Source organism: Erithacus rubecula (assembly GCF_903797595.1).
Source record: "Erithacus rubecula genome assembly, chromosome: 3".
In the NCBI taxonomy this organism is placed as follows: Eukaryota; Metazoa; Chordata; class Aves; order Passeriformes; family Muscicapidae; genus Erithacus; species Erithacus rubecula.
In genome coordinates this window covers 21,593,617-21,621,058 of record NC_136689.1, presented here as the reverse complement: position 1 = coordinate 21,621,058, position 27,442 = coordinate 21,593,617, and the positions used below count along the sequence as shown (strand labels likewise).

Here is a 27,442-nt window from a genome sequence, read left to right as displayed (position 1 = left end):
CGGGCAGCACCAGAGAGCCCTGCAGCCCCTCAGCCCCGCGCACCGCCACCGGGACCGGCCCGGCAGCACCAGAGAGCCCTGCAGCCCCTCAGCCCCGCTCGGGGCTCTCCGCTCACCGCCAGCCCCAGCCGAAAACGCCGATGGATGCTCCTCCGATCAGCCAGCTGATCGTGAGGTTCGGTGGAACCTCACCCGGGCAGGCAGCTCCAATCAAGTCATGCTGCCTCTTAGTCCAAACACACCCCCACTCCCCCTTTATGTGTGAGGTTAAGACCGGTGTTCACTAAAAAAAGCAAAATGCTATTTTCAGCTATGAAATAGCCTGCAGAAAAGAAAGTTCAGGGGTGATGTTATCACTCCACAACTCCTTGAAAGGAGGTTGTAGCCAGGTGGGGATCGGTCTCTTTTCTCCCGGGCCAGCAGCGACAGGATGAGAGGACATGGTCCCAGTCTGTGCCAGGGCAGATTCAGATTGGACATCATGAGGAATTTCTCCACAGAAAGGGTAAAGGGCTGCCCAGGGAGGTGAAGGGTAGAGGTGTTTAAAGAAACAGTGGATGTGGCACTGAATGCCATGGTCTAGTTGACAAGGTGGTGTTGAATCATTGGTCAGACTCAATCTCACAGGTCCTTCCCAACCTAATTGATTCTGCAATTCTGTAAAACGGAGTATCAAAAATTACTGACAGCCTGTTCTTAGCTGTAGTGGAAGCATATTAGCCCCAAACATAGTAAAATTAGGGAAAATTTAAAAAAACAATGCCAATAATAAAATAAATGCATATGAGAAACCATACCTTTCTTCCAGTGACTGCTTTAACAAAATTTAAAGAAGCAGGGTATGATACATATATTACAAAACAAAACTAGACCAAACTAGAAGGCTTTGATGTATTCAATCTTACTTTGCTTTACAATCCAGTTAATAGCTTTAAAGTAGAAAACACCCTGACAATAAAAGCCTGTTTTTTCAAAGTGAAATATAAGTGTGCCTTCTTATAATACAAAATGTAGAACATTAGATATATCAAAAATGTTTATCTCTGTTGAAAAGAAGCCATCTTCTTCACTGAAATGTAACATAAACCAAACAACTCCATAAAAGGAAGGCATCACAAATTAAGTATGGAAATTTGGAATCAGGATTCATACCACTAAGATGACTACAGTGGGCACCAGCAGGCGTCAAGAAAACCTCCAGCATTACAAATCAGTCTCACTTTTTGTGCTCCTACAAGGCAATTCCTTGCAGCCACTTATATGCGTTTTCCTTTAAATCCTTAAAACCAACAAAACCCCTACAATCCAATGCCTGTCACAATAGCAGAACCAGTTCACCTTAGAAGCCCCAGACCCTGGAAAATTCCTCCATCAGAAACTTCCCTTGTTCTTCTGATGCCCACGGGACACAAAGAGTTGCTGAACTTGCTCCTCTGTGCAAGTTATATTCCCTCCATTCCTCTCACTTCGCAAAAAATATTCCAGGGGTCATCAGTTGTTAAACAGTACTTTGAGTTGCACATACTTTGGTCTTTACATTGTTGAGCTTTGTAACCAATATTAATTTTAAAAAACTTGTTTCTTTCCCCACTGTGCCCTACCCAAGTGCCTAAACAAATGGAGGGAAGCAGGCAATGATGGAAGAGGAGACAATTAAATTCAAGGTCTGCACCAAAAAGGCTTCAATGTGCATAGGTAAAATATGTTGGATCCATTCAGGAATGCCAGTTTCTATTCATTTGTTCTTGTTTGGAAGTTTGTAAAAGCAGGAGTTTCTTTTTCCGATAGTCTTCATTCGCCTGTTCTGCTTCCTCATCTATTGATTTTCTTAGACATGTTTTGAGTTCCTCAATTCCTTCTCCAGTATATGTTGATATAGGAATCACCTCTCTGAATTCAAGAGTATTTGCTGGAATCATTTCTTCCTCCAGTAAGTGCAAAAAGTCTGAGAAATTGTATTGAAAGAGTTAGTTCAATCCCCAAATACTGTATCACTACAAAGCCCATAAAATCCCATTAAATGTAGAAAATAAACTTTAATAAATTACAGTTACAAACATAACTGCAATTAATTATTATCTATAATCTCATTATTATCTTATATATTATCTATATATATTACCTATATATATTATCTGCTTAATAAGTTTTTAAAAATATAGCTAAAATCTCAGAAAACAAGCTCTACTATAGCAGTTATACAATTCTTAATGCTGCCATGAGAAGATTCTATACACTTCCAATGAGCACAAAGAAATCCCAAGTTTCAGAATATGGGAGAATATGGTCTTAAGCCATTCTGGTTTCTTTACATTCCAGGAAAGAGAAAGCAATTCTCCCCAATGTAATTACAAGATTGAAGTAAACCTACATAGACCTGTCCAGAACTTTCATGTGTTTAGGTCAAAGTCACATGACAAATGGTATATATGTCAGTGCCTGGAAGAGGGCCTTCTATGCAGATTACTCTTATTCCAGACACCTAGACTGGAAATTTACTCCCCACATTATGATTAGGAAAGATCATCTGAGATATCTCTATTTTATTACAATCCTTTCCCAACAGTGAAGCCATTACAAACAATATAATATATAGATCTCTGCATATAAACAGAGCTCTAAATGCAGTAAGTGATTTTAAACATATGTTTAAACAATACATTTAATAGCTGACTTCAGATTCAAACAACTCTCTACCAATGCAGAATTATCCATATGAAATCTTGCTACTACTTTTAATGAAAGTTATTGTTGGAATTTCATTTACCCTGAGGATTCTCTAGTTGTGTTTTAAGTTCATCTAAGTTATCCTTTGCACAAGGCAAATCCATTTTATTAATGGCAAGAAGTGCAGGCTTTGTTAAAAGTTCCTCTTTGTACAGTTCCAGTTCCTTAAAAGAAAAGTAAATTTCCATTAGTAAGTATTTGTAGTTTAACAAGTGCTACTTCAATTTTACATCTCCTCTTGCATTTGTTTAATTGCCTAAATAGCCTTTCTTGTCTAAGCAGCTGTGAGTTTGACTCAGGTGCTCAAGGCTGACATATTGAAGCACAGAGGAAAATAATGTTCAGTGATTCAGTCATTTTTTTGTTCAAAGACAGATTTCAGGTAAACAGGCTAGCTCGTTCTGAAATGCCTCTTACAAAAAGAACAAGAGTTTTGGTTTTTGTTTATTCTGACATCCACAAAATCAATCTCAGAAAAACTTCAGACCTATAAAACACACAAGAAAATAATGTGGAGAGTGTTATAATTCTTAAACATTTTAATACTAGAAAATCACAACCTGAACAAACTAAAAATAAACAGCAATAACTGAAATTTAGAAGATTCATCAAGTTAAATCACACAGTCAGAGATAAAATTACATAACATGCATTATTTTAATCAGAAGCATAGTTAAGATATAGAAACAGTGAATGTCTGCAAAGCTGGGGCTTAATGTCTTGCCTATGTTAGTCTATGCAGTAAGGGCAAAAAGGCAGGGCTTTAACTGTAACCACATATTTCTACTTCTTAAAATGCTATTGGATTGGGAACTGAAAATCATGTCTTTTTTACCTTTACTTGACTGTAAGAAACATGCCTCATGCTGCATAGATTAATCAATTCCATTAATAATTATGCGGTATCCAACATAAATTTTACTGGGCAAGTAAAAATAAAAACTTCATAATTTTGGAGAATCTCTTTGTTAATTAGCTTTATATTACAAATCCAGAAGACACACTAACATCAGATCAAAACAGAGCCATTTTCTTCACTCAACACATAACTAAAACTGTCATATGGAAAGATGAGAACTTACCTTTGTAAGAAGCAATATTGTTTCAAAGGCTGTTCTGAACCGAGTCTTGATAGACAGCTGAAATCCAGAAATATCAACCTGAAAAAGTTACACAAAAACAAGTTTTGTGGTGTAAAATTATGTTGCGGGATCAAGGTACTGTCCATCAACTACTCTGCTCTGGTATGTCTATGGCCCTGTGTTCACTCCTGGGCAAATAAAAGAGGGCAACTATGTATAGTTGCAAAGAAACATCAGACACTGGAGGCACAAAGTGGTTAATTCTGATACAGTGTTTCTCAAAGGCCTGGTTTTTATGGGAACTTACAACTTCTTATGAGAATCTTACAGAAAAAAAAAAAATCATGCCTTTGTTACGCTTGGAATACTTCACTGTTCTAAATTAATTGGAAATTTTCAATTATAAATTCTTTTTAAGAATTTAATTTATCATTAGTCATTTGAGTGTTCCATTCTGTAAACAGAGTTACAGCTACATTTATCATAATCATGCAAATTACAAATGGTTTTCTAAATTACATTGCAGTTAAGATATATTTTATTTATTGCACTTTGATTTTAATAAACTGCAAATTTTATTTATTTATAACTTACAACTAAGAGAAGCTGTTTAGTTCTTTCTACATGTTTGAGAAATTTGTGGCCCATTCCTTTGTTTGCATGTGCACCTTCAATCAGTCCAGGGAGATCAGCTACTGAAATCTAGGAAAAGTTTCAAACAAAATATTTCAGTAAGCAAACACACAGACTTTAAACTATCAACAGTGATTATCATTTTACATAAACAAAAGAACCCAGACAAAATAATAGTCACTGGCTGTTTCAATACATTTACAATCTATCATTAGAAGCAGATTAAACAAAATGTTGCTATTACACAGACCTGGTGCTCCTCATGTTCCCCCATCTGTTTTTTATAGCTGTCTGCAAAGTACAAAATTGAGGGTAATAACACCTCAGCGGAGATCTCACAAAATTTAGTTATTACCTAAGAATAAGACAGACTCTGAAAGGTGAGCATCTTAGGCAATCACATTTGTATAGAATTCAAACTGTCACTGGAAAAGAAAATAAAGTCTGTTCCTTGTGGCTACAGAGTATCATTGCTCCAAATACAAACCTACTTTACACTGCTCCTCTGAGCATGAAAAGATAAAAAATTTTGACTTCTGCTCTTCAGCTCAAATGAGACTTTGATTAATAAATCAGTTCCCAGCCAGAGCCCAGCAAAGACTTCCACAATGGACAGGGACCTTGTCGTTTTCTCTGCTGGTTGAGAGGGCTGTTGGACAGCTGAGGCACACGGACAAAAAAGAGCAGAATAATAATGAAAACAGCTACTCAGTAGTCACAGAAAGCTAAGACAGAGAGTGAAGTAGAGAACAGCAAAGGTAGGGTCTTCACATCTATCTAATGCCCATTTAGACAGTAACTGGATTAAATTGAAAAATGCCTGAAGCCAGCATACCATAAAATTTCCAGTGTGCTACTTATTGCAGATACACTGTTCAGATATTGCTCAGATACTGTGGTAGAAAATATAAGTGCTTCTGCTAGTTTTCATGATCTGGTACTGAGACCAGAAACCTAACTCTACTCAGATCCTCTACTTTGGTGTCTTTTTTTTTTTTTTTCCAAGCAGTAATGACAGCACAAGGAAATTTGCATGTACTTTCCTTTTTATACTGTACTAAGATAAAAAGAGCAAATTGTTACATATCTCTTTAAAAATGTCAGTGTTCTGTAGAAATACATGAGTCACTGTCCCCTGAGTGGTACAGGAAAGACACCTCAATTATTGCTCTTAATTATGTTGCTTACGTTGTTTTGGTTTCAGCAGCTGCAATATGGAGAATACTTCCTCTTACTCCCAGAAGCTCCCCATGATCACAACCCTAGTTCCCTCGATTTAGAAAAAAGGTATTTTGTCCATATAGTTCTATATAGCACCTAAAACTGTGCTATAAAAACCATGAACTGTAGAAATGGCCAACAATAAGGATCACTGGCTATGACATGAAAAAGACTTCAGAAAAGCAAGCCAGGAGTTAAGTAGATCTCTTGCTGGAGAAAGATACACCAGTAAGAGCAAGAGATCCTCATTCATGGTAGACACTTTTTTGAAAGGGCTATGAAAAATCCTGTTCATTTGCAGCATAGCTTTCTAGCATAAACTACCCTAAACTAGCAGATAAAATGATTTTAAAAAATTCCCTTAGATACACGGCATCTCTACAGGGAACCAAACTAGACTTACTTTCTTTAATACACAGTTTTGTTGAAGTTTGTTAAGTGAAGGTTTCAAGCATCAGCTACTGAATCTCCCTAGCATTATTGGTTCTGAAATAATAAGGTTTTTGTCTTTTCATATTTGAGGGCTGTGTTTTTCTGGTTAACTCATCTAAAACCCTTTTATGCACTCGCCTTTTACCTTGAAAATGATGAGTCCAGTGCTGCATGTATCATACACTTCAAAAACAAAGTAAAAGCACATCAAAGAAGATTCAAGCTTGAGGAACGAAAACGTTTGCTGCAACTTTTAGGTGAAGCTGGGGTCCAAAATCTATTAGCCTCTCTCATTTAGCACTGGTTTCCATCTCAATGGATATTTTAGAAAGGATTCCAGCCACCACAGAATTATCTGACAATTTTTATCTGAAGAAGCTGGGTGGAATAGAGCTCACAAAAATTAAGGTGGTAGGGCCATAACTCCACCAGTCTTTCACAGCCTACCACAAAAAATGATATCCAGGTGCCTCACCTCTCAGGTAGTGCACTATCCTGGCTGTTCAGTAATCACTATCATGTCCTGGTATTTCAGTTTTTAATTAAAAAACCCAACCCACCAAACAAAAAAACCCAAAACCCTGTGCCCCCAAAAAACTAACTAAACCAACAAAAACCCCACAAACATAAAAAAAAAATAAAAGGAAGTTAGAACAGCCAAGCTTGAAAGTCATCACAAGAAGTTATGGTAACAGGGTTATAATCACAAAACTTCCTGGCATTCACTAATGTAGATCTTCAGCTACTGGACAAATCAGCCACTACTTGCATTCTGAAAATTACCCACTCAGTCCATAGCTCTCTGTATAGGCAACTTGCAGAAAATCTGTTTCTTCTCAATAAAATTATAGGCTGGAACTCTGAAACAGTGATTTTTTTTTTCCAAGTCCTAAACTTAAAAGAGTGTATTAGGACACAGCAATCTCAATTCCATAACTCTAAGATTGTAAATCAGGATTAGAACCACCAAAAGAAAGGAAGAGAAAATGAGAAGCCATTTATTATAGTGACCTGAAATAAGCCCTACATCAAAATACTGTATTTGGCTATGAAACTCTCTTATTATTTAATAAAACAGTAGTTTTCCCATAACTTCTCTGAAGTCCATGTAATTGCATTTGATATGTACACATTATAGACATACACATGAAAATACCCACAAGTTTCCATTCTCTTTCTGAAATTCTGTTAAGCAACATAAATAGTCACTCCATATAACTTTAACAAACAATCAGAATGAAGTTTCATACCTACCTGCTTATAATCTGGATACATGATCTTTCCTAGTTCAGGCTGTATTGTTGTGACTGTGACAAAGGGACAGGAAGAAAACAAAACTGGTTTTAACATTTAAAATTGTTGAAGTTGCAAAACATTTAAATATTTTAGGACTTTCTCAGTGTATTTAATTAACCAAATGTGCAGTAGCACAAAAAAAAAAAAAAAAAAGGAATAAAGAAAAAGCAAAATAAGATAGATGAAAATTGACCACAAAAACCCAAGTCTTGTCTCTTTCTGCAGCTCTACTCCAGTCATCCCAAAATGGGAACAGTGAAGGTAGAGAAGCCTCAGACACAAAAACTATTACCTGGACTATGGATTAGCTTCCAAACAGTGATAAAACAATGAAAGGTAAAGTGAGATAGGATTCTTCAAACTGAGAAAAGGCTGTAGAGAATTGGGAATGGTGGAAAAAGGTCATAGGAATTATCAGTACTGCACTCTTACTTTTTAATTAAACAAGACCAGACAACTAATTCTAACTAACTGACAGAAAAATTATTTTAAAAATTCTGTCCATTTTTCAGTGGGCAGATTAAAACCCCCAAATCTTATCTATTGCAAGTGATAGCAAATTCTTAAGCATACAATATATTTATGCAAAGGAACTTGGCAGTACATATTCAGTAGACTGAGGATATTACATACCATAGAGAGTCTCAGTTGCAATAAAATGGGCTGAGACAAAAATAAATGTTAAATAGACCCTGCATTAACAGGAGGTTGAAGCATTATGGGGGTGTATACATGAAAAACTGAGGTGGGTAAAGGAACTGGACACTGGGGCAGCAAGTATCTCCCTGAAGTATTTCTTATAATTAAAAACCCAGGCAACATTGCTATACTCTATTCTTTATTATAAACTCTTATTATAAGCAAGTCAGTGAAAAGACTTCTTGCTCTCAGGAAATCTTACTGCTCTAAAAATAAGTGTATGAAACTTACATGCATAATTTGCAATCTCAGGTTTGGCATGAGAAATCTTGCTTAACAAGGATGACTTTCCTGCATTTGGAAACCTAGAAGGAAAGTCAGGATTGATACACTGAATAAACACCTATATGATTACTGTATGTTTATTTCCAAACGTATTCTTCAATACTATCAATGTATTTGTGCACTCATCTACTCAGGCTGTTTTTTCTTTTACAAAATGAACAAGCCTCAGATCATTAAGAATTACTTTTTGACATCAAATCCGAGTAATTTTTCTAAATTCAACAATGCTTCCTAAAAATGCAGGCAGGAGAGTTATGTGAACACATGTGTAATACATTTAAGGGAAATCTTTCAAAGTCATTCAGGCAGAAATACAGCATTACCATCCAGGTATACTTGGATTCACTCTTTATGTGCTATAGCTGATTTTGTAAATTATGCTTGCATTCTAAAAAGCTGTCATGCAAATATATCTTACCAGTTGGATTTACAGTTTCTTAATCTGTATATCATGGTTTATGAAAGTCTATAGATTTTTATGAAAATCTATATATCATGGTTTATGAAAGTCTATGAAAGTACCAATGAGACCTATGCTAGAGTTTAGCTAACATAGCAAAGCAAATATAAACTCAGAGAGAGACTGTACATATAGACACACATGCACAGTCTATATGTGGTTCTAAGGAAACAAAGTTATATGAGGGATCCTAAAATTAGTACTAACCTGTTTTGTTACCAAGTAAAACTAAAAGAACACCTAGGAACTGGTGTGTGCACACCTGACTGTTGCAACATTTTCCCTTTCCAAGGGAGAGCTATACCTGCATCCTATCACAAAAGTGTTCCTTAAGGGGTACACCAACTTTTACAAAAGCTTCTTCACAGAATATATCCACCCACTGAAATGGAAACCCAAGTGAAGACTGAAATTGTAACACCCACTTGTTTTAAAGATTAAACTGAGCTGGAAAAGGCACAATACCCTTGATTCAAGTAAACCTTGTTAATACTGGCATCCAAGGATAAACTACAGTCCTTAGCACACAATCCATCCAGAAAGTCCAGGCAAGATTGGTGTTGCAGTCAAATTCACAAATATTCATCACAGCATGACCAAAGAAAACTCTGTCCACAAGCAACTCAACACAAAGACAGGTGTCCTACAGAAAACCAAACACTCTCCCTTTGAACACATGAAGAACCATTGCCTGTTAATGAGGCTGGTGCTACATTATAGACCTTTATAAAGGGGCTATACATAAATCTTTCTTAAAAAAAAAAAAAAAAGAAAGCAACCTAATGACTCTTGTTATAATAGAAAAATTATTGACTGCAGTTTTCATACACTCTGATGTTCAAAGGTGCCTTAAAGAGATTCCAGAATGTTCCTCTGGTCATATCCTCAAGAGAGCACTTTGTTTCCACAGAAGTAGAATATGTTCTTTGAAGTTTGAATTACAACCTAGACCAACACATCACAACCTGTACCCAAACTTGATGGACCTTTCTCAAGTCTACATGTTTGTATTTGGTTTTCTTTAACCTGATCTAATAGCAAACCACTCACAAAATGGTAAAAGTAGCAAACACAAAGAGATCAAAGTACAACCGCAAACTATCGGAGGCTGATTCATACTCTCAATAAGAAAATTATATGCTTCTCTAATTGACTGGTAATGATTTTGGTATCCATTTTGAAGGCAAACTGTCAGCTAAAATACAAGATTAAAGAAGCATCAGCATCATAAAACTCCTGTACTTTTACACTGATCAAAACAAGAAAAAAATTCTGTCATGTAATTACTGAAGACCAATCAAAAAATACGTAACTTTAGAGAAATTTTGTATCAACAAAATTATTTCTAAAAACAAAAAAAAAAAAAGAAAAATATAATTAGAAAACCATGCTGTCTTCAAGTTTCAATTTTTTTACTAGTATATACCAAATAGATTATTTCCACCTCAAACTCATCATTTCATGTTTCCTATGTTTTTTTATTAATAAGGACCACAGGACTGATTTATGTTAGCAGATGCTGAATAGAACAATAGTTGAATTTGAAATGTAATATTTTGTTTTCTAATACTAGTTTTCAAACTACAGTACTTACCCAACTAAGCCAACATCTGCTATAAGTTTCAAGTCAAGGTGAACAGTTCTCCTCTGACCTTTGCAAGGCAGAAAGTTTGTAGCCAAAGAGCCTCCAAGACCTCCACGAGCTGCTAAGAATCTCTCTCCTGCTGCATTAAGCTCTCCTGAAAATAAATTTGTTAGTGAAAAAACACAATCCCCTGCAGTAGTTCAGTTGTGATTTTCCACTTAAATGCCTCCAGTTATGAGACAATTTTCTGTATGCTTCCTTGCAAGAACTGTGCCCTCAAGGTCATGGTGATTTTCCTTGTTTGGCAACAAATGAAAGCCATCACACCCCAGTATTCTTCTCTGTCATACAGTCACCTCAAGAAAACTGCAGGCATGCAAAGTATGGAGGTTCTAAACCCTCCAATATTCGAATTCAAGAATGCAAGGAAAATATGTATTGATAGAAATGTGGCTCCCATCAGATGGTCCATCTTTTTCCATCAAGATGCAGACTGTAGTGTCTCCCTGAGGGTGAGAATAATTAAAACAACAAAAAAAGCAAAATATTTGGGTATCTTTAGTCCCCTAATATGCCTGCATCATAAACAAATCTTGCAATAGGGAAATTTGGGAATTTAGCTTTAATTCTAAACAGTCTGAAAAGAAAAATTCTGAGAAACTGTAAATGAACCATTGAGAGCTATTCCAAGAGAATTGAAAGAGATTTTCCTAGTGAGTAAAAAACAGATATGCACCTAAAATGTTGACATACAGCAAGGATCTTTGTCTTTTTAAGTATTTTCATAATACAGTAAAGATACAGGGATATTACTTAGGTTTATGGAGACATAATTTATGTGAGGTCATGAATGGTTCTGTGGAGGATCAGTATGGCTTCCAGCCTTTAACACTTGTTTCCAATAGCAAAGGACTTGTATATAGTGATATAAATCAACTACTGCTGTTTTCTGGAAGGGGTCCCTGCTTTTCCAACAATTTTTACAATGTATTTGTCAACTCTTTGGCCAAACAAAGAAAAACTCAGGCATATTTCAGAAAATGTGTAACCTTAAAACATCCTAGTATTAGAAATTCACTAGATGTTATCAAAAAAAGTGTAACAAACATTAGGTATCTTAAAACAAAGCAAATATTCTTACCAATCTGCTTGCCATCATCATCAAGAACTGAAATTCCCAAAGGCACATGAACTTCACAATCTTTTCCTTTTTCACCTTTTAGAGCTTTAACACTGGGAGAAATTAAACCAGAAATTAAACCGGGCTTCGTAACTTAAACTGACATTTTGCTTTCTGGAAAAGTTGCAAATAACAACTTTCATTGAATAGACTCTTACCTGCTGTTGGCTCCCGTTCCAGCTACAAATCTCTTGTGGGGATACTTCTCCCTAATGCTCTTTAAGGTGGTCCTTTCTCGGGCAACGAACCAGACATCACCACCTCTTCCTCCTTCCCCTCCCAGATTAGGATAACCCATTCCACCAGTTCCTCCTCTCACATAGACCCGCAAAGCGTCTATGAAGTTGCTGTACTAATAAAACAAACGTTTCAACATCAGTTAACGACGTTCTGTTTATATTTCGCTCCGCAGAAAGGTGTGTAAAACCGCGTGGACTGATCTTTCATGGCAATAGATGAAAGTTCAGAAAGCAGCGCATACAGTTGTTAATCAATGTTGGCGCGTCCTCCCCGGCAGCGACACCGCACGGCGCGCGGGGCGGCGGAACGGGCCGGGCCGGAACCGCGTGTGGCGCCGAGGGGCGCGGGACGGGACCGGGCGGGACCGAGCACTGCGGGCAGGGCCGGCCTGCGCCACCCGGCTCACGGCAACTCCCGGAGAGCCCCGTAAGCGGGACCGCGGATCCCCGCCAGCCCTCCCGCCACCCATTCTCTGAGCCGCTCCCCGGGCCGGCCGCACTGACCTTCCGCAGCGCCGCCGCGCCGCAGCGCACCATGGCGGCCGCAGGCCCAGGCCGGTGGCTGTGCAGGGGGCACGGGCAGGAGTGCGGGCTGGCTCGGGCGGGTCGGGCTGGCTCGGGCTGGCTCCGGCGGGCAGGACCGGGGCCCGCTGGGCGCCGCAGCCGCGCAGGCGCAGCCCGGCCCGGCCCGGCCCGGCCCCGCCGCCGAGCGGCTGGAGGCTGCTCCCGGCCCCGGCCCTGGGCCCCGGAGCGGTGAAAAACGGGGCTCGGTGTCCTGGTAGATGTAAAAAACTTTAATAAAAGACAGTAAGAGACAAAAGGTTACAACGGCCGGGTGCTTGGCATTCCGCCGAGAGCACACCTTAACTTAGAAAACACTTGGTTAAATGCATCAACCTGTTGCATATTCATAGACCTTTCAGGCGTTACTTAAAATCACCCCGTCCCCCACATCCTGTAAATCAACATTTTTTACATTTTATTTTTTTTCCCCTTGTGGCCTCTTGTCGGTGCACTCCCTGATGACGGAGATCAATAAATCCTTTCCCTGGAGTTCTGGTGTTCGTCACCTCTGTCTTCATCCAGACAGGAGAAGGCAAGAATGTGAAGAATTTCCTGATTATCTTCTTACCATTCTCTGAGTTAGTTATATGAACAAAAGCTTTTTACATTACCATGTTATGTTCCAAAAAATTTATTTATCACACTACTATTTCTAAATGTTGTCAATAGCAGAACTAAAAGAAACTATATTCATTCAACTAAGTTTTCCAATATTATACATATAAGATTCATTTTAATATTTGCGAAAAGCCAATAATAAGATAAGTACTTATAATTTGGCACGGATGCCAAGATCCCCAGAAGGAGTTAACAAAACCAACCTTTAAATTATGCTAATTTTCAGAATGAGTTAAAATACATGGCTTTAATAAAGCTTAAAATGCTTTGCATTTTTTAAATGGTCACGAATAAGAAATTATTTTGTGAATGTGATATCAGTAAGGTCTGAAGAGTAAAATTAGTGAAAAAATCATAGAGTGGTTTGTATTGAAAGGGACCTTAAAGATCATCGAGTTCCAATCCCCCTGTCATGAGCAGGGACACCTTCCACTAGACCAGGTTGCTCCAAAGCCCTTGTCAATCTGGCCTTGAACACTTCCAGGGATGGACATCCTGTTCCAGTGCCTCACCACCCTCACAGTAAAGGACATTTTCTATGTATCTAACCTAAATATTCCCTCTTTTGGTTTGAACCTACTGCCCATCTATCACTACAGTTCTGGCTAAGTCCCTCTCCAGCTTCCCTATGCAGCCACTCCACATACTGGAAGGTTACAATGAAGTCTTGACACAATCTTCTCCAAGCCAAACAGCCCAAATTTTCCTGGCCTGCCTTCAGAGAGGAGATGCTCCAGTCCCCTTAGCAGCTTCATGGCCTCCTCTGGGCTTGCTCCAACAGCTCAATGTCCTTGTGTTGGGGCACCAGAACTGCATGCAGTGTTCCAGCTGGAGTCTCACAACAACAGGACAGAGGAGAAAAATCACCCCCAAGTTCTTTCATAAGCCTTTATTTTGCAGATAAATATTTCTTAAACAACATGAGCATGTTTTTAGTGGTTTTGTAGTTTTTTTAAGCACTAATCTTCATCACAAAGTAAATGTTTTTCTGTTCCTTCTTACAGCTTTTCCACAAGGTTTTACATTCTCAATTGCACCTATTAGCTGCCTGAGGAGAATCATTACCATTTATAGTAATTTAATACTAAAAATAACAATGCATGTTAATGTTACATAATAAAACAATTTTTTAAAATGTTAGAAAACAGTGGTATGCCTTATACATTGTAAATGACCCAGCAGAACATTTAAGTTCATGTGAATGGCAGAAGAGGAAATTATTACCACAGCAAAGAATTCAGATCTCCCATGTTGTTCTTCCAGATCATGGGGACCACATTGGCAGTCCTGAAGCAGGTAATACGGAAAATCTAGTGAGAAGTGTTTTGAACTGATCAGTTAATAATGTGATGACTGGAAAGTAGGAAATGTGGGCCTAGCCTTGTCCTTGAGGCATTTGACTGAGGGCTTGCAGGTTGAGATTCCTCTTCTATCCTTGGATGTCTCTAGAGGTCAAATCACATCAAGAACAGCTCCCTGTCATCTCCATCTCTCTCTCTGAGTCTTTGAAGTTAGGTCAGGTGAACTTGGGCTGTAGTTGCTTTGAAAAGAAGAAAAGTGACCTGGCCAACCACAGACCTTGAAACCTGGCCTCAGCCTCACTGCAAAGCTTTGGAAAAACTCAAATTTATTGCATTAATCCCCCAAAACATTGGATATGGCATCACCTGGGAAGGAATGAGTATTCTGGGGTTAGGAGAGGAACTATGAGAGAAAAATGAGATAGGCACAAAGAAGGCTGAAAAGAAAAATGTTAAGCTTAAAGGTTTGTTTTAGGATGGTCTTACTTGATTTTTTTTTGTAGTAGTAGTCTTGATAAAATCAGTGAGAGCATGCTCATGAAATTTGGAAATCAGATATTTTTGGAAATCACCATAAGTAAAGGAATGTGCTACTTTTGGCTGGGATAGAGTTTGGTTGTTTTTTTTTTTTTTCAGAGTGACAAGAATGGAGCTGTAGTTTGGATTTCTGCTAAGAGTGTTGATAATGAAGGGAATTTTTTAGTTATTCCTGAGCAGGGCTTGCATGAAGCCAAGACCTTTTCTGTTCCTCACCCCACTCCATCAGTGAGTGGGCTGTGAGTTGGTGGGAAGCTGGGAAGGGACACAGCCAGGGCAGCTGGTCCAACTGACCAAAGCATATCCCATACTATGTGGCATCATGATCAGTAAAAAATGCCAGGGAAAAGAAGAAGAAAGGGAGAACACTTTGAAGTCATGGTGTTTGTCTTCCCAAGTCACTGTTAACGTGTGATGGGGCCCTGCTTTTCTGGAGATGGCTGAACACTAAACTGCCCATGGGAATTTGTGAATGAGTTCCCTGTTTTGCTTTGTTTGCTGCATGGCTTTAGCTTTCCCTATTAAACTGTCAGTATTTCCACCCACAGGTTTTCTCACTTTTACACTTCCAATTCTTTCCCCCATCCTGCTTGTGAGGGAGTGAGGGAGCAGCTTCATGGTGCTTAGCTGCTGGCTGGGATTAAACCACCACAAGAAAGTATCTCAGGAGATGGATTTCATTTAATGTAGGGAGGCATAAATGCCACTGTAAGGTCCTAGTAACGTTTAATTGGGGGTACTGTGAAAACCTAATCAATTGTTCTATAACTGAGCTAAGGTTGAACTAAGAGGGGGCTAGGGGGAATTTAGGTTCATCACCAGAGACCTTGAGAGCCTTTCAAAAGAACAGATCTTAGGATGGCTCAGCTTGGTTACTGCAATAAAACAAAACTAGAGAGGAGACACAAGTGCTGTCTATAAATATATCAGGAAAGCAAACATGAAGGATAAAAACCATTGAAATGAAGGGGAAAGACACAAGAACAAACAGATATGTACTATTCAGTACTAAATATATCAGGAAACCAGAATAATGTTTCTAGCCATTACTGCAATTGACTAACGAAACTGCTTTTCCGTGGAATTAGTGGGAACAAAAATATTTCTATTTTTAATATGGCACTTGATAAATGTATGAGGTGATTGTACAACAGAGCTTTTTTTGTAGTGGCAGGGAAATAGCCCCTGTCATTCAGGAGGATCTTCCCGTTCTGTGTTACCATGCCAATTCATAGTACCAAACAGCAGAACATTTTGTCCAGATTTATGATTAATAATATGAGAACGACCTGTCAGTTTTCTCTGAATAGTAGGCAAGGTTCAGAAATCCTTATGAATGCAACAGTTAGATTGTGTTACTGTGACTTCAGTAAAGCTAATGATGTCAGCATTCTATAGAAAAAAATAGAAAGAAGGAATAAGCAAAAGAACTTCAAAGTGAGATGAAAAAAGTTCAGGTAAGTTGTAGATAGTTCTTCAAGTATCAAGTCACAGCCCCAAAGCCCTCCTTGGATACCAGTACAAGTATGTATCATATAACACCCTGCTTTTGTGCTGTGTTCTGCTTTTGTGGTTTGAATTTAGTCCTTACAACTGTTAAGAGCAGCCTGGTCTGAAGCTGCTCCACTTAGCAGAGCCTTAAATTCAGTGTGCTGCACTTCCTTAACATGCACCAGGAGGTCAACGTGTTAATGTGTAGACTGGCCCAGAGATGCCAGCAGAGCTACTAACCAGTGTTAATTCATCTCATGTAATCAATCACAACTTGACCTCAAAAAACAGAAATAAAGAAAAGACGGTCTCCTATATGTTATGAGTTGAAGGTGTTGAATTTTTTGACATAACACTATATTTGTCTCAACAGAAAGCAAGTTTATGCCAACAAGCAAGCTGCCAGCAGGGAATTAAGCAACATTTCATTTCAAATGTGGCATTGTGCATTTTCTGGAACCTTTTATAACATTAAGTGGCTCATCACACATTGCTAAGAATTACTGAAGCAGAATTATTTAACACTGAAATTGGAGTATATTTAGATGTTTCATTATCCAAAAACATGACTCAAAAATCTATCTGGTCTCCTGAAGAGACTCTGTCTGCCAGGGCAGGACTGATTCTATCACCTTTCTCTCCTGTTTGCATTGGGTGTGTCATACTTCATCTTCAGTAACAGGGCTGTGAGCACTTCACTGTCAAGCCTGATGGCAGAACATCTGTAATTTTTTTACTTCAGAAGCTGCTAATCAGTGATGCAGAGGGTGACTCAATTCTTCATCCTCAGTGAATCAATCCTGTTCATGAACCAGTGTGCCTATGTCAGAAAGATATATATAATTCAGTCACATAGGGCTGGTAGCATTTTAAAGGTTTCCAAACTGATTTGTACATAGTCAATATTCTGAGTTTTGTGATAAATAATGTTTCAGTTCCTGCTCTTTCATTCTTACTGTGTACTTCACATAGTTGTATATGATTGCTTGAAAATCACAAGTATACAGCTACCTCAAATCACAGTTTTACCCCTCTGTTTCTTTTATCTCATGGTATAAATTACTAAGTAGTATACTGTCATCAACTCTAACAAGAAGAAGCCATAAAATCTCTTCCCCCAACAATTTTAAAACTTCCACCAGCAGTTTTTTGAAATTTGTGCTATATATGGTGTTTTTCACAGTCTGGAAAAGAGCTAACTTTGATGGAAATATATAGAAATGAAGCTGAAATATTTTGGCAATACAACTGTATTTAAAGTAGAGTTGAAATAATCAAAAAACAAAAGTCAGTTTTTTCTTTCTTTGCCTTTCTGAACATGCACAATGGTTCATGTGGAAAGACCATTGCATAATGGTCTTTCTAGTTGAGAGAAATAACCTCACCAATATACCCAAGGTCCAAATACTGTAAAATATTGATGTATTAATTTTAAAGTTTTATGGAAAAAGATTAATAGATTTAGCCAATACTAAGGATACACTCTTCAGTACAGTGAAGTCCCACTAGGTGGAAGCACACCAGCTGCCATAATAGAAGGAATAAGTGAAAGTACAACAGTTTAAAACACATGCTATGGAAAGGTGTTAATGTTGGAAGAATTTTGAGAAAAACATTTTATTTTGCCCAGATTCAGCTATCAACTAAAACATTCAAAAATCACAGAAATAGACACTTTTACTATGAGCCATATGAGCCACCTAATAAAACTCAGTGTCAAGTAGCTGTGCTGGAGTCTTTGGGTTTATATGTAGCATATGCTGCAGCTTTGAAATTATCTTGGAAACCCTGGAGATTTAAGAACACAACACAAATTTTCTCTAAATCCCATTTATACTTTAGTCATTAGCTCAAAAAAATCTTTCCAAAGTACATGGATAGATTTTCTGCTTTAAGGACTTTCCCCTTCAGCCCAAGCTTTCATGTAGCTTTAAGGTATATTAGATTTTATAAAGGTGGTCACAGATTTTTTCTTGACTTTCCTTGACTTTTCTTATTCTGAAATAGAAATTTTAATGACTAACCTAATAAACATGATCAGTGACTATCTTCATGATGCTTCCATCCTACAAACTTAGTGCATTTCCCAGGATTATTAGTTGCCAATAATTTTGATCTCTGCCAGCTTGAATTCATGGGTTCATTTTTGTTCCAGGTGGCATTCTCCCACAGGTGATGATCCTTCAGTGCATGACCGACAAAGTGGATAACGTGAGAAAGGAAAATAAAATACAGAAGTCAGACTTCAGAACCCTTTTCACTTAGAGATGTGATTTTTTAAAGATATTATCAATGAATTTTCATGTAGATTCCTAAGAGAACATTGTTGATGAGGTGGCATTTTGAAAAGAGATATTTTTATTTGGAAGGATGTTCCCAACAAAAACCTATTCCTTAGCATTTTGGTTTCTATAAGTGTGTTTTGTGAGTACCTTGTTTTAAGACAACAAATGGTGGATTTGACTAGAAAAAGGAAAAGCAAGAGAAGAGTGATAAAAATAAATCTGTAGGATGAATAAATATGATCAAAGGCTGTCTTCAATGGCTGTTGGAGTAGGAGGAAATCACTGTGTTTGCACCAGTATCCTATGCTTCTACACCTAGATGTTTTAAGTTGGAATAAAATGAGAAGGGATTGATGCCATAGCCAAGCAACTGTGGAACTACCAACCCCTTTACATGCCTTTAAATGCCTTTGAAATTTTGACAGTTTCACTGTGAGATTGATAACACTAATAAATTTGATAGTGCATAAAGCAAACAAAAAGGGAAAATGTCTTAACTTGAAAACTTACTACTGAATGCTGTTTTTAATTAGAGATACAAAGGAGCTCACTTAAAGGTAGATTCTTTGTGAACTCTAATGCTTTAATTTCTTTTTTATGAACACTGCCTTAGAATTTCAAAGAATAGTTACATGTAATAGAGCTTTAGCTCCTTTCAATGATACCATGAGTTCAGAGATAAGGTAACTGTATTCCAGTCTGATATTTCCTTCTCTTTAGTTATGTAGGTTCAAACATGGCTTACTTTTTGAACCAAGATTTTGAAACAGTGTTGACATAGCTTAGCTGGTAAAGCTCCCAGAAGATACACAATTATTGTGAACAATGTCATTTGTAGTGTTGTAGCAGATTTGTATTTGTGCTTAAGTATTGTATATATTGGCTTTTAGACAGAAATTACTGAATTTCTACTTGAAAAAACTGTCTGGCTGTTCCTGTCATGTTGAACTCCACCAAAGCATGTTGTGAAACCCTAACAGACCAAATTTTATTGCATATTTGTTCTTTTCATTACTTTGAGCAATGTCCCTGCATGTTCTGGTGGGCAAACAGGAACATGCATGGAAACCTAGGTTTATGAGTGGGAGTTTATTAAATGAGTGTTCATGTTCCTATTAGGAGAAAGATTTGCTGTCCATTGTGTTTCCCTCCCTCTGCCAGCCCTCTGCCCCTCCTCTTCCCTCACCAGTCTCTCCAGGTGAGGCCCCAGCCCAAACCGGGCTGACACTGGGAGCTGCTGCAGAAAGAGGTGGGGCTGCCACAGCTCCCTCCACCTTCCACCGACCTGAGTTCAGCTGCTGCTGCTGCAGCTTTGCCAGTGCCAGTCGTCCCTGTGCACTGTAACCTCAGCATCCTCGGAGCATCCAGCAGCTGCCAAGCACTTGCAGCCCTCTCATGAATGTCTTTCTTTTTTCCCAAGTGGCTTCTGTTTTTCAAGGCTACTGTTTTCCATCTCCTCGCTTAAATACTGTAAGTACAACTTCTGCTGTGGCTCTTTAGTTACTGCCTTTGTGGAATTCCTCTCTTGTACTGAATAGTGGGAGTTACTAGTTCAAAGTCTCTGAGGTTTGTTGTGGTCTCTGCTCCTGTTTGTGCTGTTCAAATGGGCCTTTAGCATTTCAGTTTTTAGCTGGATTAAACCATGAAATCAGAGTAACTCAAAATGTTGGTGATTTCCTGGCTGCTGTTTTCCTGCTTTGTAGGAAATTGTCAATGTCTCCTTCCTCTGAATGCTGGTGCCTAGTGAAGCTGAAGTGAGAAGTATTTCCATCCCTACCTGTTTGCTAGAACCAGTTTTCTAAGAACCCAAAGAAGAATAACTAATGCATGTTGACAAGCTCTCAGGATGCTGAAGCAGGTAATCCTGCTGCCTGCTGAAACGTAGCTGGCCCGGGGTTTTAGGAAGGGGTAGCTTGGTGTGTATCTGGCTCAGTTCCCTGGGCTCTGAAGCTGAAGTAAAGGAATACATGACTAGGGACCTCAGGTGGCTGGAGCAGTGTGTCAAATAATAATAATAATGCCAAAATATTACTTAATTTTCTTTAATTTTTTAAAATTTTCTAATATAAGCCAGAAAGGAATTTTCCCTCTTGCAGTTTTGCAACAGCTGCTGAATGAGTTCCTAGCATGCCTACACTCACCCAATACAGTGTACAGTCTGATTTACCATTCCTTCCTTAACATCTTTTTGAGTCAGACTTTCCATGAAAGACTGGCTGTATATAATTATTTGTTGGCAGTAACTTAAAATAGCATACCACTAGGACTATTTAAGCATCTACTATTAACCTGATTTTACTGACAATCCAAGCACAGGAGCTGAAGGGAAAAAGTGTTAGTCTCAAGGAGAACTTCTGACATTGGCTATGATCACTTCAAACTTTTTGCTTTGGGTTTTCATGGGCATTTTGGGTTCTAAATGGCATTAACAATTTCTAGGTGCAAACCTAGCTTCCAGCATTTGGGTTCATTGACTGGTATGTATTCTATGGTTTGGGAAAAAAGTATTTTTCTGAATATATGTATAAATTATCTCTTGGGGTACCCATGAGAATTATGTGACAATGAACTATATAATGTCAGAATCACTGTGATTTTATATACTTCTTTTCAGATACCTTCTTGAAGTATGGAATTTGTATGGAAACGATGGTGGTTTCAGCTGGGCTGTATATTGATAGTGAACTTGGCTTATGCCAATCTAGAGTATCAAAAAGAAACTCCTCCAAGCCTGCGTGAGATTGACCATCAGTGCTGGGAGGTATCATCCCATGGGCTGGTGGAAATGAAGAAACTCAAGGTAGCAGATACAGTTATTGCTCTCTGGGACTTCATGATGTTCTTAAAGGAGTCCCCTAAGCCCAAGCACAATGAACTCTTCAATGATTTAGCCCAGAACTTCTGGGATATGTATGTAGACTGTGTGCTCTCAAGATCCCATGGAATGGGCAGAAGACAATTAACATCTCCCAAATATTCTTCCACATACTCACACAGAACTTTAGAAGGTAACTATAGGATATGGTGCTAACATTAAACTGAACCAATGCTCCATCCTCACCCTTCATTGTTTAGACAACTCAATATAATTTCCAATTTTCTGTTTCTACTTGTCCAAAGTGTTTCCATCCTTCAATGGTAGCTAATTTCATAATACACAAGACAGTAGTAGTTAGGGCACTAGATTTCTATATTTAACAAAGTGTAAAAAATGCTGGGTGTGCATGTAGAAGTGTATGGAAATGGATGCTGCAGTTTCTGTTTATCACTGTGTGAACATAAATGACAATACCTTAATGAAGTAATTACAATACTGAAGGTTTCCTGGTATTAGGAGTTCAGTCTCAGCTTTGGGGAACCATCACTCTGCAGAAGGGAAGCTCAAATCCCTGACAGTTTGAGCCCTATTCTGCCTACTAGAACTACTGACAAATAGTTTGATGTCATGGTCACTGTGAATCACTAAACAGTGACAGGTTCTGGTCATCATGATCAGGTTTGAGTCTGAACTGAGGTCATGTAGGTGACTTTACATCTTACTAATCAGTCCTAGATCTGTTGCCCCTGTTCCTCCTCAGCAATAGGGATTTTTCTGATGTACCATGTCAGATGATTCAGGTTCTTGGAATGAACATGATTATTTAATCATAGCATTTTTAACATATTGCTTGGACAATAACTACCTGTCTTTCATAATCTTGCAGGGTCTGCTTTCACCAATCCATTTTAGGCCAAAAGGGGAGAAAATGAAGACACTTAAACAAGGCAACATCAAAACGAAGGAGTATAAAATCACAATATATACTATAGATGTTTGGACAAATCCTTTGGCATGGTTCAATCTTTTTTTTTTTTTTTCCCTTTTCTTTTTGTATAAAGTACTTAAACTGACACTGTCACTTTTGCTTTCCTGTCTTGCAGTCTACCAAGCTTGCCTTTTCCTCAGTGCATGTGTGAATGTATTCCGGGTCAACACCTTTGTTTTCCCACATAAACTTTAAAGTCTGGATGTGTCATATTTTTGTGGAGTCTTGTCTTTTCCAGTAATTCTCTTTTTAAAAGTTAATTTTGATGGAAAACCAATATATTTTTATACATTATGCAACAAAAATGTAAACAAATGTATTTTATATATTGTCTTGCACATACTATTAACTTTAGGAGCTGCAAAAAAAAAAAAAAAAGAAAAAAGAAAAAAGAAAAAAAGAGAAGCTAAAGAGAAGCTAAAGAGAAGAATTATGCTCATCGTAATGTCTTGTGCAATCTAGACTTTGTATTTTATTATTGCTTAGTCTAAGCTATGGATTAATTAAAGTATTTTTCTAAGCAGCAAGGTCTGAATAGTAGTAGTTTTCTCGACTATTAACATGGTATTTGATAAGCCACTAGTTGGTGACATGATGAGCAGTGCTTTACACAAGGCTGCTAATAAGGTGATACAGTCCAGCCCTGTCATTGCAGGCCACATTGCAGTTGAGATGGGACCCAGGCACCAAGTGGTTCAAAAGAGGGACTTGACTCCACTACTGCTCTCAGTATAAACCATTGAGCATGGATAAAATAATCCAAGAAGAATAACTGCCTACTTAGTACTCATGCTGTAACAGCATATAAACCTTCATAAGTAAAAATAAATCCATCCCACATAATGCCTAGCTCATATATTGTAAAATATCCAACAAGTTTCATGGATTTGTAAATGTTTGTTTAGTTAAACACAATGTTGAACTGCATCTTCTAAAATATGTCTCCTACAGTATTCTGGAGAGGGTACAAAAGTAGTAAGAGATTTTTCTGACCCATGAACATCACTTTAAGCTCCTGATAGAAACAATATTTTTGAGCAAATGGAGTTATTACACACCCAAACACAGCAACTTCAGGAATTGATACATTATGATGAGCAGCATCATCTAACCTGCCCCAGCAATATCCAGTTTATAAAGCTATGTACTGCATTGCATTTGCAACAAATGTTTTAACTGACAGAAATCATTCTAAAAAATTAGTGGTCTTTTAATTGAATGCCAGAGCAAGGTATGCTATGCAGTTTTAAAGGTTTCATCCTTCTTCAGGCAGTAAGTCTGTTGAAATTGTTTTTCTGTAAGACACAAAAGTGCTTAGCATCCACCATTAATGTTTCCAGCATGTTTGAACAATCAATTGCTATGGTCACCCTGTGGTGTCTGCCAAAGGGGCAGGTCATTATGAACCCCAGGTACACTACAGCAGTAAAACAAATTCCAAGTGGACATGTTAGGTATACATCTATGGGAGCTGTGGAAAGCCACAGCTGACTACTCATGGGATGTCAGCATGAGGGATTAACAGTGAATAGGATGATCTTTTCTTCCACCAGTACCCCCTCTTTTTCCATCCCTGGGTTGCAGCAGGGACAGCAAGCCCAGTTTCTTGGGTGTTGTGTTACCCTCTGCAACAGCCAAATTGTGGTCCATGCTGTCTTGCAGAATCAAATGCTGTTTGTGCTGCTGTAAGCCTTGTATTAGTATTGATTTATGAAGGATAAATGCAAGTATTTGGGGAAATTCTGCCCCCTTCATTCTCCAGTCATTATTAATTAACATTAATGCTCAACAAACAAGAGCATTTGCATTTGCAGCTGCTCATTTGCAGTCAGGGTGTCTGCAGCAGAAACAATACAGTTGTGGGACAATGTTGTCGGGCTCAGTGCCTGATTGAAAGTTTTTGCATAAAAAACCCCTGATTTCCAGCTAAAGGTTGTTTATCCATACCTTGGCTACAGCATATTGCTGTAGCTTTTGCTCAGAAATTGGAAGGACTTACATAAGCTCTCTATATTTTCTTTTTAATGGGCCTTTGCCTTGCTGCCAGTAGTAATGAGTCACCTACACATTCACATATGTGCATGCAAAAAAGGATGTAAAAAGCCCTCCAAACATCAGTCTTTGGGCTCCTAGTAAAATATGTAGTGTTTGGTTTTAATTGTGAAAAGACAACAGACCATACGTTCTCTAAACCACTAATAAAGCAGTAAGGCTGCTGCAGAAGTGTCAAAGAAATATAAACATAAAAAACTGAGCAAGACTACTTGACACAGAGATAGAGACACAGATCAATTTAATTTCTCTAGCTTTAAATACTAGGTGACCTTCCTACCCTACAATGTGTAGATTTTCTAACTCAACAATGGTTTAACAGACCTGCCCATAAGAAAAATCCTTCTGATCTTTGGAAAACACACGTGTAGAGATTTTTCTAAACTTCAAATACCATTTTTCATATGTACATTTTATTTTATTTCATTATTTTCTTAGGGTTCTTCTTTTTATAGAATTAGGTAGTCAATTTTGAAATAAAACTATTTGCCTTTATTTTTAATGCCACCATTGTCTTGTTATGTGACAAACATTTTTAAGATATGCTTATATACACACCTATCCCATCTCTCTTTCATGAAGTAAAAAAAGGGAGTTGGAATCGGTTTAGCTCAAATTATTTTCCTTTTTATCAAGCTGGCAGTTAAAAAAGCAAAACTTTGTGCTTTTCTCAAGATGTTGCTGACAGGCAAAAAAGACAGACTAAGTGTCAGTTTGTATGTCACAGCATAAAAGCTTGCAATACAGAAAATTATGCCATAGCACTGGATAGCAACTGGTTTTAAAATGAAGAGCCTCAGGGAATCTTGCACTATTGTAATACAGTGAATTCTGGCATTGACCAAATTAAAAAAGAAAATAGCTTAGAAATTGAGTCATCTGCACAAAGGTCTGCTGCTCACCAGTTTGTGCAGGCATTCTAGAGGTGCCAAGATGAGAGAAGATGAGTTCTATTTGGAGACAAAAGGAATAATAGCCCAACAATTATTAGATTAGTAAAAGAGCTGTGAGCAACCCAAATGGAGAAAGATATTCCAGCAGGATGCTCTCCAACAGGCTGGGAGAAACTGTTAGCAAAAACAAGCTCCTTAGTGAGTGTTTAGATGAAAACTGGGATGTCAGAAGTCCTGATGCTAAAAGTGGCAACTCAAGAAACAAAATGGGCTTGGACAAAAACTATGTGGGTATGGTATTCAGGAAAATGAATAATCAGATGTGTTTATGTGAAGATTTATCACCTGTTTATGTGAAGATTTATCACCCTGCTCAATGAGATGCTTAAACTGCAATGAATGGAATGTGTCAGCAAGAGATGGAAATGAAAACAGTGGACCTGTTGACAGTGGATATTAGCATACAAAGTTACTAGACTAACATACCTTTGCACCATACTGTACTGGGGAACTTCATTAATAAGACATCCCCATGTTATATTAATTAAGGGAAACTATAATTTTACTCTTGTGATATTCTAAGCAATTTTTCAAATCATTAAAACAGATTTTATCTTGTATCTACATATAGGTAACTATATATTAACATAGCATTCTTTGGAACAGCATCTATTCTACAGGTACTGACTTTTTCTTGACTGAGTCAAATGTTTTATCTCTTTTGATCTTTTTTTAAGGCTCTTTTACAAACAGAGGACTTTCTAGGAGCACGCTCTGTATCAGCCAGTGGCTCTCCACTCTGCTGACAAAGAGAACTATCCACGGTTATGGAGCGACCACGTCCGACCTGAAATACAAAATAAATACAGTGCTTGACTTTCATGCTAGCATTTAAAATGAGAATTAAAACAGTAACTGCCTTTTGAAAATATTATTCAGTTGGTGGAGATGCCTGCTGAGGTTTCTGAGGGCCACTAAAGCTATCCTTTATACTAAATTCACAATTTGTTCCCATCAATACAAAAGAAAGGAGAGTGGTTTTTCAGTGGCTACTTTTATGTGCTCTGCTTTTCTGCCTTCGTGTTGATTTATGAATTGAAAAAAAAGACAATCAAACCTTTACCCAATAGAACTTTGATTACAATTTTATTTGGATTTGTATAGAATGTCAGCCACAGTTTATGATCTCAGAATTTCACTACACATTATTACTTATTACTAAAAAGAAAAAAACCAGCCCTTTTTCTCTCAAAATGCAAATGCATAGAACTATTGCTCCAGGAAATCTCCAAGACTGAAAGACACATACCATTTCCATATTCATTACTACTCTTTATACTGAACAGGTTTGGGTCTCGGAATAAATATCCTGAGTGACAGCTCTGTCTTCTATTTGCAACCTACTAAAAGAAAATACAACTCCTCGAGTGCACGTGGCTCACATGTTTGATTACTTGACCTTGACTGGTTTGCAAAAACTGTATTAACTTACTCTTCACCTCTCCCTGCTGAGGGTGATTGGCAGAGAGGAGAGAAGAAGACTGTTGAATTAAAAACAATTCCAGCCATGTCTGTCATTTGTAATTCTCCTAAGCAATGTACCTGAGGAAAGTTATATGATGTTGCTGATACATTTTCTCAGACACCTATTCTGCAAAATGGACTAACCTTTTCCTTGTTTTTATCTACTGTTATTGAAATATTGATTGTAGAACCATGAAGGTATTTTCTTGTTAAATTCTCTCCCTCTAAGATATGAACATACTTGTTTTGAGGTTCAAGCCTTTAAAACAAAATCTAACAATGTATTTCTCTCCACTAACAACTTCCAGATTACTCATGCTTATATCAAATTTTTTCAGATACTTTCTGCAAAATATTGCTGTTTAACAGTCTCGCTGTTGTTTATGCAATACCTAATTAATTGCTCCAGACCACTTCACCTTGCATTCACAGAGATGCCCCTGCATATCTTTCTGAAGTTTAAGATAGTGTGGGAAAAATCCTAGTTCAGCACTCTGAGACAATCCCCTTGCTCCTTATTAGGCTCCTTGCT

The 27,442-nt window shown here is 37.9% G+C and overlaps 2 protein-coding genes across 2 annotated transcripts in view; one reads left to right on the top strand and one right to left on the bottom strand.

The window, feature by feature from the left end:
* Positions 1-804: 804 nt before the first annotated feature.
* Positions 805-27,442, bottom strand: part of CFAP69 (cilia and flagella associated protein 69) — a 51,535-nt gene continuing 24,897 nt past the window's right edge. Inside the window, exons 23-33 of the mRNA XM_079302823.1 lie at positions 26,138-26,233; positions 12,344-12,631; positions 11,759-11,952; positions 11,562-11,653; positions 10,430-10,574; positions 8,322-8,395; positions 7,350-7,402; positions 4,404-4,511; positions 3,810-3,887; positions 2,768-2,891; positions 805-1,945 (exon numbers count right to left, since the gene is read on the bottom strand). Of these exons, the coding sequence (XP_079158949.1) occupies positions 1,716-1,945; positions 2,768-2,891; positions 3,810-3,887; positions 4,404-4,511; positions 7,350-7,402; positions 8,322-8,395; positions 10,430-10,574; positions 11,562-11,653; positions 11,759-11,952; positions 12,344-12,631; positions 26,138-26,233 (1,482 nt within the window). The 3' untranslated portion in view covers positions 805-1,715. The remainder of the gene's footprint in view (positions 1,946-2,767; positions 2,892-3,809; positions 3,888-4,403; positions 4,512-7,349; positions 7,403-8,321; positions 8,396-10,429; positions 10,575-11,561; positions 11,654-11,758; positions 11,953-12,343; positions 12,632-26,137; positions 26,234-27,442) is intronic.
* FAM237B (family with sequence similarity 237 member B) lies at positions 19,799-22,515 on the top strand. The gene is made up of 3 exons (XM_079300347.1): positions 19,799-20,105; positions 21,250-21,643; positions 22,340-22,515. The coding sequence occupies exons 2-3, from the start codon at positions 21,265-21,267 to the stop codon at positions 22,363-22,365; spliced, it is 405 nt and encodes a 134-aa protein (XP_079156473.1). The 5' UTR covers positions 19,799-20,105; positions 21,250-21,264; the 3' UTR covers positions 22,366-22,515.